Source organism: Anopheles darlingi, chromosome 3, assembly GCF_943734745.1.
Source record: "Anopheles darlingi chromosome 3, idAnoDarlMG_H_01, whole genome shotgun sequence".
Taxonomy (NCBI): Eukaryota; Metazoa; Arthropoda; class Insecta; order Diptera; family Culicidae; genus Anopheles; species Anopheles darlingi.
In genome coordinates, this window is record NC_064875.1 from 47967042 (window position 1) to 47984499 (window position 17458).

General features: G+C 47.5%; 1 protein-coding gene across 1 annotated transcript in view; it reads left to right on the forward strand.

Moving 5' to 3' along the window:
• The first annotated feature begins 3621 nt into the window (after positions 1–3621).
• Positions 3622–17458, forward strand: part of LOC125953294 (acid sphingomyelinase-like phosphodiesterase 3a) — a 52401-nt gene continuing 38564 nt past the window's right edge. The window contains exon 1 of the mRNA XM_049682764.1: positions 3622–3894. Coding sequence (XP_049538721.1) covers positions 3759–3894 — 136 coding nt within the window. The 5' untranslated portion in view covers positions 3622–3758. The remainder of the gene's footprint in view (positions 3895–17458) is intronic.

The following is a 17458-nucleotide window of genomic DNA, read 5'->3' on the forward strand; positions in this document are numbered from 1 at the left end:
GCGTCAATTATGGGGTCGTCAGGTCCCCGGCTGGAAGGACGGACGGACGGACGGACGGACGGTCGGTGTTGGTGCTGCTATATTGGATTGGATCGAGAAATGACGCGAAATGAATGGGATATGATTTGTTTGGCAACGAGCCACAATCTCTCGATCGCCATCCATTCGCTCGCTCGCTGGCTGACTGGTTGGCTGGCTGGCTGGTAGGGGCAAAAGCCGCTCGTCGTGACATAATGGGTACGCCACCAATCTCTGGGATCTCCAGGAACTGGTCGGTTTCAGCGGACCGGTTTCGAAAAACCGAAATTATTGAGCCATTTCGGTGCGCGAAAAGTCAACATGCCGGTGATGCATGTTGTTTGCAGAGGGAGGAGAGGGTAGGACGAGGAATTTTGGATGGATTAGTTCCAGTCCAGGTTAGGCATTTCCTGTGGAGTATAGGGAGTGTGTGTGTGTGTGTGTGTGTTGTGCTTGTAGGTTTTGGTTGTGAATGTCACTAGCGCAAGGTCATAGAAAAAGATCCACATCGTGTCTCACTTCATATTGTTTGTGAATATTACATTTCTTAATGTATTATTTGATGAAACAGTTCCTTTACAATTAGGCAGTGACTAATCAACGGTAGAAAAAAATCATGGTTTAAAAAAGTATACAAAAATAAGATTGACATCGTTTAAAATTCATTTAAAAGAATTAAAGTTCACAATCAACGAAAGCCATCCAAACTGATGAACAAGCTATTAACATACCAGTCTAGTTGCTTATCACATTATTCTACAAAGTTTTGTTAGTTGTTTGGTATTATCAGGGCTACGTGATTAAAAATCACTAGTTTATAATAGATTATCAGCAAATTGATTTCTAACATACCATAAGCAATCCTTTTGATCAATGCCTAAATTTTGATTCCCTTGTCCTTGCCGTCCCTTGTATAACTTTAAGCAAACAAGAAGTATTAATAAAATTAAAAATTAAAATTGAAATGCAATGATTGAGAAACGGTTACAAAACGTCCAAAACATGATGCACTAAGTTTTGCATGGGGATACGTTGATCTCTTAAGCAACAATTTGTTTGAAATAATACACACAATTGAACAAGAAATTTGTATAACGAACCTACATTTCCTCACTTTTATTTTACCTCGCACTGCCTCGGACAAATTTACATATGTCACAACATTCTCTACCAGCATACTGCGATGCATTTTCTGCAATGACTCTCTTAGTGACTGAGCAACAGAACAACAATTAAGAAATAACTCAAAGTTGCCAGTAAGAATAATGATGTACCACACCATAGAGAGTATCTCCATTGGAATGAAACAATTGTCTAAACCTATGAAATTTGTTTTAGCAAACATAAGCTCTTCAAAATCATCTTTAACCTTTAATATGTATAAACGAAACGCAGCTTTATACACTATCCTTCTCGCGAAAGCCGCCATTGTTGAGTGGATAATGTGTTCAATTTTACAAAAAAACCACTTCCATTATTCATTCTTTTGAGAAAATTCATACCAATGATGAAGCCTGGCTTGGCTGCTCCCACAGCTAGCGCACCATTCGTGAGCGCGAATCGTTAAAAGCATAAAAGGGTAAAAAGCATAAAAACCGATTAACCGAAAGGCGCGAGCATGAGCCTGAGCCTTGAAGGCTACCATTCCGACCATTGGCACTAAAACCCGGGATGGGCTTACCATCAGTCAGCGAAACGATATTCAAACGGCCTTTTCTGCAAAACCACGCAACCAACTGATTCCAATGTCAATCGCCATGAATGTTGCCACCCTTCGGAGCCACAAAGCCCTCGTCCTCCCATCAGAGGCTTAGCTGGTTGCAAAAATTAAGCCCCCGAGGGCTCGGCGTTTGGCCACGCTGCTGCTGCTGCTGCCGCCGCTGGTGCTGCCTTCAAACAAACGAATACACTAATGAATTCTTGACGCTGTTCGTGTTACTGATTTTATTTCTTTACATTTCTTTTGCTTTCAGATGCCACTTTTCGGGGGAACACGCATCGGTGCGGAGTGGTGCGCGAAAACTTCTGCAATGGACGCCAATGGAAAAGGAAAAACTTTAACCAACCGACCATCCCACCATGCCAAGAACATGCTGCTGCTGGTGGTGGTTGGGTTGTTTAAATTTCGTGATCCCACAAACGCACCACGAAAACCAAACAAAACAGCAGCAATAATCGTAATCAACCACTTAAAACGACGAACTATAAGGCCACTGTCGACGACGACCACGACTACGACGACGTCCCCTTTGATATCTTTCTTACCTCTCGAATCGTTTTGCATTTTTATTTTGCCTCATAAAAATGGAGGCAGCCCCGGCCCACCGGACCAAACCAACGGCGCGCGTTCACTTCCACGTTTTGGTCTCGAAAGGAAAGGCCAATTGAAGGGGAAGTCGAGAGCCCACGAAGAAGAGACTCTTTCTTTCTCTTTCTTTCTTTTCTACGACCTGAGCCGTGGCATAGCCAACTACAACGTATTCTGAGCCCAGAGCCGCTGGCACGAGACGCCACCGTTGGCCTATAAAATATGAAACTCAACTGCCATCACGAACGTTCGATTATTTTTAGTAGCACCGAGGCGCCGATGCTGCCGGTGCTGCTGGTGCTGCCGGTGCGTGCGTGCCTGTCTGCGTGCGTGCGGTTGCTTCCGGTATTTCTGCGCTTCTTTTTTCGGGTGCGCCCCTTCCTTCTGCAGTACAAAACGTGCTCCAAGAGCCCCCCAAAAAAAGAGCAGAACCAGAAAAGGGAAAGAGATAGAGTGAAAGGGAGTGAATAGCGCATTAGGAGAAAGTTTTCTTCGCCTCGGAAAAACGGTTGCCAGCGCGGGGTGGGGGGGAAAAGTAAGCCTGCTTCCCCTTGGCACGCCAGGCCATTCCGGATGGGTTTTTAATTTTTAATCGAGAACGATTATTGTGCGTGGTGTGGTTGGCAATGCCATGGGTTTCCGGGTGCGTAGTGTGGAGGGGAGGGGGGGGGTTGCGGTGGGTGTTCCTTTTTGGTGCCCAGGACGTTGGTGGGGTTTTGAGGGAAGGTGAAAATTGTTGTTTGATAAACAAAGGGGAAAACTTTGGCTCCCGTGAGAGTTGATAACGAACCGAATGTATCTGTGTGCGTGTGTGCATGTGTGTGTGTGTGTGCTCGTTTGTATGTGTAAAGTACAATGCGTGTGACCAATCCAGATGGATTCGCCTAGGACAGGACAGAGCAAAGCAGGTGTTAAGAACTCATGTATGTGTGTGTGTGGTTGTTGTTCATGCTTCCCGAACTGTCCCGGGGGCATTGGACTCTCGAAGGAATTCGTACAAAAGCCACGCGGCGTGAATGAAACATTAATGCGTCATGCGTTGCGAGTTGGCATGTGTGCCTGCCAGGAATACCACCCAGTGGGAGGGGCCTCCCAAAAACGCACGTGGCTCCCCCCAAAAGCGTGTGATGATGGCGTAAATGGTTCAACTCATCAATAGTGTATCAATTGTTTCTTTCTCTCTCTCTCTCTCCCTCGTCCCAAAACCTCTGCAGAAATCGTGAAGTGAAAATAGAAACTGAAGAAAAAAGAGAAGAAAGAGCTGTAAAGTGAGTGACTGACTAATACTGTTGACGAACCACGCGCGGAGGCAGTTCAGTGCGGTGTCAGTGACGTGGGTGCGTGTGTGTGCGCGTGTCTGTGTGCGCGTGTGTGTGTCTGTGTTTGTGGATGCGGTCAGCGGATCAAACTGCACCGTTTCAATGTTGATTACATGAAACATAATGGATATGCTGGGACACTTACAATGGACCTCAATAGGCTATTGAAGGTCTTCCCGGGCATTGCGTTAACATGGGTTTGCTTCCTGGTAGCGGCATGCTGCGTTAGGCTGACCGAAGCACGCATAGGTAAGTAGTCCTCGCCTATTATGTTGCCGTCGTGATGCCTTTGATTTGGTGAAAACATTTTTTATGTCAGGTTTCATTTAAATATACGCGAACTATTCGGGTTGTATAGTTGAAGATCAAAGTAAGCGAATTCATAAAGTTTCACGCTTCGATCGCAGTTGTTCTGAACAGAATTCCATGCCTGCAGAATATGGGGCGATTTTCTTCTCATTTTCAGAGAGCCGTTTTGTTTAAGCGTTTTGACAAAACCGCATTGTTTTTGTTAAATTAAAGGACAGATTTTGTGAAGAAGCAATTTGACATTTTCTGTGAAGGAAAAGATACAAATTTTGATTTGATTTGAACTTGGAAATGATGGCTTTTCTATCCTTCTCAGTACTTATCTTATCATTTTCTGTTCAAGATTATGTACAATTCAAATACTCGACACGACAAATTAACTAAACGATTATCTAAAAGTGAAAGAAAGTTATATGGATTCGTCAGAAATGTAGAGATAGCTCCGTTATTTCAACCAGATTTCTGCTAGTGACTGCCACTGGCAGGCAACCGAATGATTCGTTTTGATGATGCGATCTTTACTTAAAATAGGTAAAGTGAAGTAGGGTAAGAGTGCGCACTTAATGTTTACTTTATATATCTTTTCAAGGAAAGAAGTATTCGTCCTATTAGTTTCACCAAATGAAAGTATAGGTCCGCTTTACAATGAGATATTAAAATTAGAAGCATGTTCGAGTTTTGTAGGTACAACATGAGGAATATTTGTTAAAAAAAAATTGCATATAATCCCACTACCGCCTACGGTAGCCCTAAAACCGTGTCCAGACGATGACGAATGTTGGAGAATTTCTCGACGAGAACTTCGCAAACAAACGTCATCCCATACAAATCCGGCGAGAAGTTATCGCGATAACTGCAATGCACGTGTAGCGAGCGAGCAAGCGAGAACCAGCGAGAACTTCTTTTGGAGCTGTCAAATCGTATGTAAACAGTAGGGCGAGAAAGTTATCGCGATAACTTTGTTGCTCGTCTGGACACGGTTTAACGTGCACATTCTTGCCTCATGAGGAACATTTCTGAAAAAGAGTCTAAAATTTTCCCAAAATTTTCCGTTAGTGTTTCGGAACTAGGGTTACTCTAATTGAAACTATGTGAATTGTGTGTCCTTCGGCGCTAATGAAGGTTTGATATAGTAAATGTCTGCGAAACGATAATCTGTTTCCAAAAACTCATAAAATTATATAGATATCTCAAATACTACAAATTAACGCATTTCTCCAGCACAGCACAAATTCCAAACCACAAAAAAAAACACTTATCATGAGATGATTTCATGACCTTTCAAACCAATATAGGGGCAAATCGGAATAGGTGCAAATAATTGTATCTTTAATGACGATAACAGAGTTTCCATTTGATATTGAGTTTTAAAAAAAACACCAGCGATCGAACGATAATTAAACCTGCAAACAGATTTAAAAACAACCACAAAAGCAAAAACAAATTTGACAACCAGCCAATCGATTATTGACCTGATTTCGATGCAACGATTCAACGAATCACGATTCCGTCCGTCATCAGTTGACAAGTCCTGGTTCTCCATTCGCTCACTCACTCTCAATCACAGCCACAGCAGCATTCCTGGTCAGTCATCTTGGTGGCTTTTCGATTTGAATCCCATGTGGTTTTCCACATTCTATCTGCGGGATGTTGGGCTTTGCGGTCTGCATGTAGCGTTCGTTTCGATCCCTCCTTCACCATCACCATCAGCATCACCATCAGCATCATCATCATCATCATTGTGCGCATCATCGCAACATCCGCATCCGCCGCAGGCCAAGGGCTTTCTCATTCATATTGCAACTCGTTCCTGCCGCGGTGGTTGTCGTGGTCGTGGTTGCTGCTTCCGTCTGCTGCCTGTCAACGTCAACGTGCTCCGCTAATTCTGCTTCATAAATATTAAAATACAGCGGGAAAAAAACAACACGAAAAAAGGATAAGAACCATCCAGAGAGACAATTTCCTGCTTTCTGCTTGACGCAAAAGCGCCAGCGGTGGCGGCCTCGTGTGCTGCGATCACACAAACCCCTTCCGTTGCTCCTCTCGGTGGCCAGAACTGGGAGCAAGCAAGTGAAGACGATTGGGCCAGGGGGTTACTGTCAATGTCTGGCTCGTCAAACATGCGCTCCGGGCGTTCATTTCCATTCCGCCACGGTGTTGGTGCCGCGCATACTTGGCGCATAATCCTCATACCAGCCACACCCCGTTCCGTTGCCATTCCGCTCCACTCAGTGATCGATTTGTCAGCGCATAATGATCTTGACAAATAGAGAACCAACACATCCAACCAGCCACCCAGCCAGCCAGCCAGCATCCCTGGCCGGGGCGCGCCAACACGCGGTACCGGTTGCCGTATTTATGAGGAGCGGAAATTAATTGTATTCGTCGCATAACTATTCGCGCGCAATTACCATTTTGTCGTCCTCCAATCGAGGAAGGGAGAGGGGAGGTGGGGATTGCTGTGGCACTCCGGTGCCTTGGAAAAACATTTCCACCAAACTCTAATCGGTTCGCCTAAAGTGGGAACGATTTGTCGGCCTGCCTGTATATGTTTATTCAAGCGATAGAGTGAGAGAGAGTGTGTGTGTGTTTGAGAGAGAGAGAGAGAGAGAGAGAGAGAAAGAGAGGTGCTATTGCCTCGATTCTGATTTCCATTCCGACTACAGCAGTATCCTTCCGCCGGCTTGTTGTGTGTATGTATGGTGGAAATTGAAATTGGAGCGGATTTTCCGACCGATCGTGTCGCACGTCGTCGGAACGGAACACCCTCCCAACCATCACCTGCACCATCCTTGGTTCCTCGGCTCTTCCGGTGCCACCTAGTTTCCATGAATTAATTTCCCATGGGTTAAGGACCTACGGCCATGTGTGTGTGTGTGTGTGTGCCTGTGCGAGCGCGAAATGGAGTTCAGCTTTGGGATGGAGGAAGAATCACGGAATCAATAGGCTCTCCGCGGCCGCGAGACCGTTCGATTGGTAACCTCCCCTGCCCCGCACCCCCCGGGCCATCGGTTGCCACTCCATTTTGCAATGGTATTTATCTCAACGACGTGATGACGGTGAACAATTTCTCACAATTACCACCAAAACCACCATCACCAGCAGCAGTAGCGACCGGGCGTGACGCTTCCGCCTACACATTCCACCAAGACGTGGGGGAAACCTTGCCTTTTTTTTTCTTTCGCTCTCTCTCTCTCTCTCCGGCCGGGCTGTCACGTTGCCACTCAATCGTTTCTCTATGAAATTTTACGGTAATTTTCGTTGAATGATTATGTCCGTACGTGCGCAGAAATCATTACATTCTGACTTCGCTTCGACTGTTGGCCCAAGCGGTCGCTTAGGTCTCGTAATTGCTCCGGTTCGTGGCCACTTGGCAGGGCACCAGAGCAGAGCAGAGCAGAACAGAGCATCATCCGTTCGTTCCTTCGTTCGTTCGATCGTTTTTTATCGATATAGGCTGCGACTGCTTTATTGAAAATCCGAAAGCTCAGCCTGCTAGCGGTATTTACCTTTTTCTTTTCGCTTTCAGCAGCAGTTCCTTAACAACACGCGGTCTACGCAATACGAGCTATCCAGAATGCTAATGTACACCAATGTAAACCCCTGAACGGGTCACGGAAAACGGTGCTGGAGTAGTATTAAAAACGGGAAAAAGGGGGGAGAAAAAAAAGGATAAAAAAACGTCCCTTGAGACAGATTCCGATGCCGTGATTGGCCCGTTGATGGCCCGGTGATGAAAGCTGCTGCTGCTGCTGCTACTGCTGCTGATGTGTTGACATATTTTGCAAATTTTTTAAAATTTTCGAAAAAAAACCGCCATCCCGTTGATTGGCAGTTGTGACCGGCAGCGTGTCAAAACGGGCGTCGTAGTCGGCGGCGCCTCCTTTGTGAGCGTGTGTTCTGTACGCACGTCAAACGAACTGTCAGCTGCTGCTGTTGGTGCTGGTCAGGTGTCACATGTTCCGCAGCACATCGATCCGGGACACCCTTTTCCGATGAATGATTAATTGACCCCCCAGAATGTAGGTCATCCGCGTGTGTGTGCGTGTGCCATATTTAACCGTGCACGAAACATCGGTCACGGTCAAACCCGGGGTCCGGGTCCGGGTTCATCTCACGTGGCTTCTTCCACTTCGTAATAGATATTCCATTCTGACAACACAACAAACACAGCGACAGCGACAGCGGTATCGCAAAATGCCAATCCACCTCGAAAACCCACCCGCCCCAAGGCCAATGGCTTCCTGACACGGAAAATGGCAGCACGGGGGGGAGGGAGGGACGGATTTTCGATTGGCCAATTGGATGCGCGTGTGTTTGTGCTCGCAGTTGGCTGTTTTGGCTCCGGCAGTCCGATGCCGTGACGTGGCGTCGCAATTTTATTGCGTCCCCCTGTCCCCCCCTTCCGATCTATCTTCTTTACCAAACCCCCCAAAGGACGACGAGAGACCACCGGGAATGCGATCAGCACGCTTTTCGGTTGATTCGCTTCTGCCACGCAATCGATGGCCCGGATGTCGATGACAAACGGAGCTGGGCCACGCAAACCTCGCCACGCCACGCCACGCCACGAGACGCCATTGGTGAGGTGAATTTGCGCCAGGAGCGCCAAACCTTGGTCGGCCAAGCTTTGGGATGATTTTCGCGCGAAAAAGGTTCGGTTAAATATTTCGCTTCCGTCGAAAACACGAAACCAATCCATTCTCGTCCGCTGCCGGCACGGCGCTTTCCCGAGAACCCGTGTTCGTCTGTTCTAGTTTTAATGCCAGAAATCGATTTCGGTGCGAGAATTGTGGAAACATACATACAAAAAACAACAACAATCTATCCTACCTGTCCCGGAAAAGATGTTTTAGATGGTTTTTTGATGGCCGCATTTTCCGACCGGCCATCATCCAATGTTTCCGCGAGCGTGCGTTTTGTTTGTCGATATCGGCGGCGATATCATAATCGGTGCATATCAGTGCGATCGTGACCGTCCGATGCTGTCACACAATAAAACAAAAAAAAACAGAAAACAGAACAGAAACACACGGGAACAAATCACCGGACCTTGGTTATGTCGCCATCGCTGTGTTGGCATCGCTCCGGTTTCGGTCCGGTTCGGAGGTGGACACAATGACCACTGCTATAAATGATTGAATTGCCGGAGTGCGCAAGGGTGATGTGAGGGTGATATGGTGGCCCAAAATCGATTTCTGCGTCGTTCGATCGCCAACGAATGATGCTGCAGCCAAATTTGCAGGGCCCCCTCTCTCGATTCTAATGACGCAGAATGTTGAATGCTAGATGCTGATTCCATCCGGCCGCTAGCGATGCGGATGGCGGATGTTACGTTTTTGGTGGAATCGCTTGCCAATCTCAATGCGCATTCGGAGCTGCATTTGGAAAATATAAATTTTAATCGTTCGTTGCGAGCATTATGATCTCGAAGCTGAGCGTGATTCATTTTCCGATATAAATCAAAACAATTCCAAAACCCCAAAGCTCCACAAACGGATGGATTTATAATTCATGCTGTGGTGGTGGTGGTGGTGGTGCAGTTTGTGGATTGAAATATGATTTTTGTTTTCTACCGAAAATGGTCCACCAGCGCCTGTCGGCGGGCGAGATGCAACCGAAAAACAATGACCGGAATGCAGTAGTGACCGTGATTGATAACCAGGATTAATGACCGTTATGCGCACAAATGCCGCGGAACTGTATCGATCGATCCGGATCTCGCCCCCTTTCGGTTATCGGCAGTGTGATGGAACTGATGGGGAGTACTCAGTAAGCAATCTGGCTGCTTCAAAAAAACACTCTGTTCATCATTTAAGCAACCATCCATCTGCACTCATCAGTGGCGTGCGTATTGAGTACCATCGGAAGTGATTTCCAATCACCATCGACACAACGAAAACAACTCTCGAACGCTCTCTGCAAAGACATCGTTTAGACAATGGGACACTGTTTATGCGAAGGTTCATCAAAAAAAAAAAGGGAAGAGGACTCAACATACATGGCATGCATTGCCACTTCCTTATGTGAACGTTCCCGGCTGCGGTGTGTGTGTGTGTGTTCCGTGCGCCACCCGGAAGGTAACAAAAACAAACCAAATCAAATGAGAACCCCACAGAACTCGGAGTCCAATGTCCGGGGGCAACAAGACCCAACCGTCTGAACCAATATGCTAATGTGGACGCGTTGTCCGTCCTCTCACTGCCGCCGTATCGGTGGCAGATCCCGAGATCCCGGAGCCACAAACAAGAATCTCACGAACCACCTCTCCGCCTCTGCCTTCTTCGATCGGAGCGAAAACAAAAAGTGGAAAAAAAATGTCAGTACCCCGACGGTGGCGCTCCGTGCTGGTAGTAGGCCTCGAGTCGGTTCGATCGGTTTTTTTGGAGGATGGCGGAATGGAGAAGAAGGAGGAGAAGGAGGAGAGTGGAACCTCGCTGGAGGTTTGTTTGTTCGGCAGGCGAACCGCGTGGCAGGCGGTGACAGACGGAAACTGATTTAAATAACAATCTGCTCCATTGGAACGACCTCTGCAATTTGCCGGAAAATGAGTGTGTACTACCTACCTTCCCACCAACCAGCCAGCCAGCCAGCCAGCCAGCCATCGCTCCTGGTGCCTCCTGGGGACCTTTTTCTTGCGCTGCCGAAACACTCGGAAAACAAGGTTCGGTCCGGAAAATGACTTCCATTGCCTCGAGAGAGAGAGAAAGAGAAAGGAGGGGAGGGGCATCAAGAAGTGAAAAGCCCAAGCCCGCGCTCCCCAAGAAGCCAGAAGACAACGGGAACTCGGAACGGGGAACCAAAATCAGCAAATCGATGCCATTTTCCGGTCTCGTTTGCCTTTCGTTTGTTGTGTGTCTGTGTGTGTGTGTGTGTGTGTCTGTGTGTTGACGTCGACGACGGTACCGGAATGCCGGAATTGTTTCTTTGGGAATTTCGGAATTTCGGACGGCGAGCAGACTTGCCACAACAACAGTCTCAACGAACACAACAACAACAACAACAACAGGAACAGGAACAGACCACTAGACAGATTGCTCTCGCTGGTCACGGTGGTCCAATCCCTGGGATTTGCTGAGCGATGACCTGAGGTTCGAGAGGCGAACATAACTTACCTGTATGTCCAACGTGCCTGTCCGTGTGTGTGTGTTTGGTTCTGTTGTTCTGTTGCCAAGTGAACGGAATGCTTGAGCCGGCCATTTCATCAACTGCAAGATCATCAAATTCTCATTTACCTACCTTTTGAGTACCGGGACCAGAGACCAGAGGATATCGAGGATGATGTGCTCGTTGTGGAAGTAATCCACAAACGAGCGCTCACTAGAGAGCGATAGTTGTGGTGGTGGAGTAGTAGCCTGCCCCATTATTGCCAAATCATCTAAATTCGATAGACATGCTGTTGGATGGATGTTTTTGGATGAAGTGTATCGTGTATCTGTTAGGGACGCCATCACGGGGGTGGGGAGTAATACGAAGGCTTTCGGCTAAGTACTGACAAGCAGCGTAAGACGAGCAGCAGCGCTGGACGCTGGACAGCTAGACAGCCCTAGACTAGAGTCCCAGTAAGCCCCCTAAGTGTCACTTGATACTCGATCAAACTAATAAACGGGCCTCCTCCTCCTCTTGGGGCGCTCTTAGTCCAATGGGAAGGGCGTTCTGTTGACGGTTTGAAGTACGCCAAAGATGATGACGATACGAGCAATGGAAGGACGATCAGCATCATTACCATCAGCCGATGAGAGGCGATGGAGTGGAGCTGTCCTGTTCTGAGAAGCGCCCAAAATCTGTCTCAAAGTGAGAAGACACTCAAGTGAGGGTTCACCGCCTACTTGCCATCATCCAAACCCCGTAACTCGACACCGAACGACTCCAGAACGACGATGGCGGCGGCGACAACAACAACAACGAAGGCGGCGACGACTACGATATCCGAAGGATTGATGTGCCGCACTTAATTTATTCAAATTTGATTCTCTAATGTCGTTATTATTCAAATGCTTCTTATTTATAGGCACGTCACTCTGGCAGACGGCGACGTTGGCTCCGTGAACATCGTGTTGTCGTCGTCGTCGTCGTCGTGGTCCATTGCTGCTGTTCCAGAGGCCATCAAGTCGTCCTGTCTGCTGGATAGATCGGCCAAGGGCCGGACCGCTCGTTATCAACCGCATCGGACGCCAGGCGACCAGGTCTCTGTATTTATGAGACTCGATTATTAATTGCGTAATTTGTTGGCTTCGATTGGCATGCCGCGGGTTTTGCAGTTGCCCGTTGCGGCTCCTTCCTGATGGTCGCCTCCTTTGCCGCCTCTATAAGTCCTTATCGTCGTTTTCTCTCTCTCCCGTTTGCTATCACGTTCCGTCGTGCAGCACATAATGAAGACGAGATAGGCGACGTGCTGGAAGCCAACCGGCACAAAAAAATGTGCCAACCAAGGGCCCCTCACCCCCCCTCCACTAGCATCGCGCCGTATCATCGCTCGTTGATCTAAATCGTGACGGAATGTTCATGGCTTCCGAGCTGACTTCACGTCTGCGGATCTCGGCGCTGAAGGCCTAAGCAAGCGAGCTGGACTGGGATGGACTGGCCGGCTGGACTAGTGCCGCCGCTTCTTCTCAGCCACTGGATCAACGTTGGTCGATAATTGGTGAAGCAACTGGTCTGGTGGTGGGTAATGGTGGTGGTGGTGGTGGAGGGCTGGGTTCACAAAAATGGATGACATCGTTGACGATGGGCACGATAATGGTTCTCTCGTTGCCACGAAATCGTTGCCCCTGCCACTGGCCCCGAACCGATCGGGTGTCGAATCCATGAAAAATGGAGCCTCATTTGAGTGGAAAATGATGACACCGAACACCGAACACTGCGGGGGGATCGAAACGTGCTAGAGAAAAGTGTAAGTCTCGAAAAAGTGCCGGGACTCTCTGGCTCTGCGGCGGTACGCGATAATGTTTTGAAGTTTTTCATTTCAAGAGCTACACAGTTTTCTCTTCATTGTATAGTGTTAGGAGAATTTCAAATGTTAAATGGAGGATTTTGAAATGGAAAATTTTGGCAGGAAGATACAGTAATGGCTTGTTGTTCTTAATTCGAGCCAAATTCCAAGCAAGTTTATAATGAATCTGATGTTTGAGGAAACATCCGTTGTTGGTGATCTATTATTGATATTACTGATTGTATTCCACTGAAACATTAATAACAATTATTTTGAATTTCAATTAAATTCAATCATTAGCATTTTTAGGCAGTTGATAAGTTTGCTCTTGTCAGCAACAATTATTCGAATCACGTGAATTTAATAACACCAAAAGATTCCAATGATTTTCCCTGTTTTGGGAAAGGACAAAATTCAATCCAATTTCCAACCTCACCTACTAATTACACGAACCGTTCTAAATTTCTAAATTACATTTTCTAGAAAATGAATAGTCGTTTGGTGACACAGAGGGTGCACTGAACGTGAACTTTACGAGCTGCTAGCTTTGGCCCTGTTGCTCTCAGACAAGACTATCCATAGGAAAATTTCCTCAAAGAAAACTAATTTCCAATAAATCGATTATTAAGCAATGCACTGCTTGTCGAGCAAGACACAACTTCTTGTTGTAATGAAATGTGATCGACGATTGATGTACTATTATTTGGAAACAGTAGCTCACCAACTGATTACTGTAACGATGGTTTCCTCGTTTTGCGAAATTGATAATGACCTGTAATGCCTAACGATGCGGTAACTTTGTAAACTACACCAGCTAGTCTATTTTAATGGATGCGAATGTGATTTGTTCATAGTTTTGGGATTCTCATTGTGCCATCTATGAATACTTAATTAAAGCAACGAGGCACAAAAGGTGCTCAAATAAGTTCAAGTGCTTTTAAAATTGCGATTTTATGAGCAAGAAAGTTATTTCAAAAGTTCCCTAAAACAAAGCAGTGATTTTTGCTTATGAATACTCCTATTCAGTTTTCTTTAATACTGTTTGAGTGTTGATAGAACCCCTCGTTTCTGCATCAAATACGAACGTAGCTGAAGGTCTCATTTTCTAATGTTGAAGATTTAACATTTTCCATTTGAGGAAAAGTAGTTAATACATATCTGAGCTTTGCTTAGATAAAAATATGAAATATTATGGAAGAAGAAACGATGGAAACTGGAAATATTATGGAAAAGAAAATGGAAACTTTAAAAATAGTATAATTTTTGACAGTGGTTATCAAAATGTTCCTTTGTTTTGCTTTTCTATCGATGCAGAGAATTAACTTTGAACATTGCATTAAATGTGAACCAAAATCTCGTTTCACTAAGTGAGCTGCGACAGTATACAGCAGCCTTAAGTACAACATTTTCTATGATTTATGTTCCTCTTTCCACCCGACATCTAAATTCTAAAGACCCTCCGAAACTGAAGCACCATATCATTATTCTTTCATTAAAAATGAGCCCCCCCCTCACCCGGTAACGATACCTTAACCGTAAAGCACCCATGTCAAAAATGCTTGACAAAATGCGGGGAAAAACCAACCCTCGACGACATAATTATTTTCCAACCAAAAGACTCGTTTGCTGCCCTCCACCACCACCAGCACCACCTCCTGGTGGCGACGCTTTTTCATGCCCGACAAGTCATTTTACGGAAATGACCATCTATCCATCTATCCTAGCCCCGAAGTAGCGGCAGAAGTAATTCAATCCTCCTGGACAAACATCGCACAGAATGACGAAAAGGGTCCTTGGGGAAACCAAAACCTTAGAAAAACACGAGGAATAGAGCTAAAAAGAGAGAGAGAGAAAAAACTCGAAAGCCCATCCCGCCACCAAGAATGCAAAATCATGCAAAATTCATAACATACCAGACGCGCTGACATGTACGTCGTGTCATGCAGCCAGCCAGCCAACGACCAGTCCTTCCAGTGACACCACCGAAAACTGCCAGCAGCACCATTGGTGCCAGTCGCAGCATAAAAAGCATTCATCAGCAGCAGCAGCAGCAGCAGCATGGATCACGTGAATGGAACAAAGCGAAGCGGCAGAAAAAAAGAACGGGACAGTCTGGGCTGGCCAGAAGGGCAGGGAGACGCCATACCCTCTCTCACCTCTCTATCCCCCCTTCCCCACCAGGGCGAGAACATGGCCGTAGTTGGCTGGCTCCCGGTGCTGTCGTATCAATTAAATTGAGCATGAAAAGCTGCCCCACCTTTCCGGCTGCGGAAATGGTTTTTCTCTCTCCTTCCGTTGCGTTCTCTTCCTCTTCCTTCACCTCCTCCCCGGCTTGTCTTGGGGGGCGTGTGTCTATCGTTCCAGTAAATGTGTGCCATTTCCTCATTAGACAGCCACCGCCGCCACCATCGCTGCTCCCCCTGAAGATGCGTTCAGAACTCCAGCAAAAGTCCAGAGCGAAGGCTCACAGGTTCGTGCCGTTTCCTTTCAAGGCCATTAGGTGGTGGCGCGGTGATTGCCTTAGCAACCCGGGAACGGACACCGAGGCTTACAGTTTCCGTCGCCTCCCTCGATCCGCGCTCGATGCGATGGCGATTGGGCCGCCAAAGAGAGCAAATGAAGTGAGCTGCTGTGGTGCCGTGGTGGAAAGTAAAGGAAGCAGCAAAAAACTAGGCAGCAAATATACTGGACACACACACTCCTACGGAGCTAACGTGAAAATCTCTGCAGTCACTTTTCACTCCCGAAGGGTTTCCTCTCACGCGGTGTCCAGACTCAATGCTGCCGCTGTTGCAGGCTCCCGTTGAGCACACTCCGAGCAAACCGACGCTCCAAGCGTTCTGGTTCGGCTGTCATCCAGCGTGTCCAAGAGCGAGGAAGAGCGGAGGAGGGCCCCCGGATCAGGGGCGATGCGGAGTTTCCCCGGTTAAACCAGAAGATATGGCCTTACCGTTGGCGTTGTGACCATATGTGTGACGTTTTTGGTGCAGTGAAGCATCTATCTCCTCTCGTCTAGTAGCCCAAGGAGCACCACCACCAGGAGGATGCATGGAACAAGGCGAAAAGGCGAGCGACCTCCGGGGCTTCTGCTCGATTTGATTTCGTCTCGGTTGGCGGCAGCAGCAGCAGCAGCAGTGTGTGTGTGTGTGCGCACTCAGTAGCCTCACTGCAGTCACTGTAGTCGGGGACCCGGACGGCAGCCCCCTTTGCCAAGCCAATCCGGACACACCAGGGAAGGTCAAAAACAGTCAACCGACCTTTTCCAGGGGGGAGGATAGAGGTCCAATTGACCTCAAACCCTCGTTTAGCAGGAGATGCTGCTGAAGGAGCAGAAGCTACCAGAAGAAGAAGAAGAAGCTACTCTCACCCCCTAGGCAGGGGGTGGGCCAATTCCACTTCCCTCTTCCCCACACACATCGCAACCCCGCTGGAACAGAACGCTGGTTGGGGGACAATTTTGTGGCATTAATTCGAGGTCAACGAGGAAACGATTGTCGCAGTGATTTATTCTGGAATCTAACAACTACCCTCCTCTGCCTCCTGCTGCTGCTAGCTTCACCCCGCCCCGGGGTAGCCCATTACAACATTCTAGAAGCCGTAGTGTGCCCCAGTGGTACGTTGGTTGGTTGGTTGGTTGGTTTGGTGAATTTTATGCGAATAATTGCGAACGCCAATTGAACACTGGTCTCCTCCGCTCTACAGTGTCGTGGTCTAGAGGCCGCCGGGTCAGGAGAGAGCGGTTTGGGTGAGTTTTGTGGCTTCGAAAAATTTGTTAAATTACTCCCAAAAGCTAGATTATATTCGGTCACCCGGGGCCTGGGCTGGGAAAGTTCTGCCGTGGACAAATTAGGCAAGGCGGTCATAATTTACTGCCAACTTTGGGTTCGAAGCTCTCTAAACGGAGAGAAAGTCCCCCCGCTGCAGGACCCAAAACCGAACCGAACTGACCGACCGACCCTCGACCGAAACCCAACAAGGAATGGTTTTTCCGGGGGAAAATATATTGCGATGTACATACGTCCCGAATTGGACTTAGGGACTAGGGCTCGAGCGAGTCCTCCGGTTCGTCCGCTGGCTAGCTTATCGTGTCTACCTAACCGGCCGGTCCGGGGAGGCGCTCTGGAATTGAGATTCATTTGAATTTTACTTCGGGATTATTTTGTGAAAATTAACTCCACCGGAGGTCAACCGCTACCGGGCGTTTGCGCGAATTGACCGCAATGGACTCGATACACATGAGAAAGAGTCTGAACGGTACACCACCACCACAACCACCACAACTCACTCACTTACCTCATGCATTAGCAGCAGCAGCAGTAGCTTTTAGGGAGAAAAAGGAATTAACACATCAGCCCATGTTGATCAGCCGGCTTTCCGCTTTCCCCGGAAACCAACCAACCAACCAAGAGATCACCGCACCGCACAGAGTGGTGTCGAGTCGAGCAGATGTGCGGCGGGGGGTTGGGTTGAATTTCATAAATTTAACATTCAACATATCCCATACCCTTAAGGCGGAGGTGGAGGGAACCAACTGAACCGACCAATATATGCGGTGATGAACGGTACAGTGAG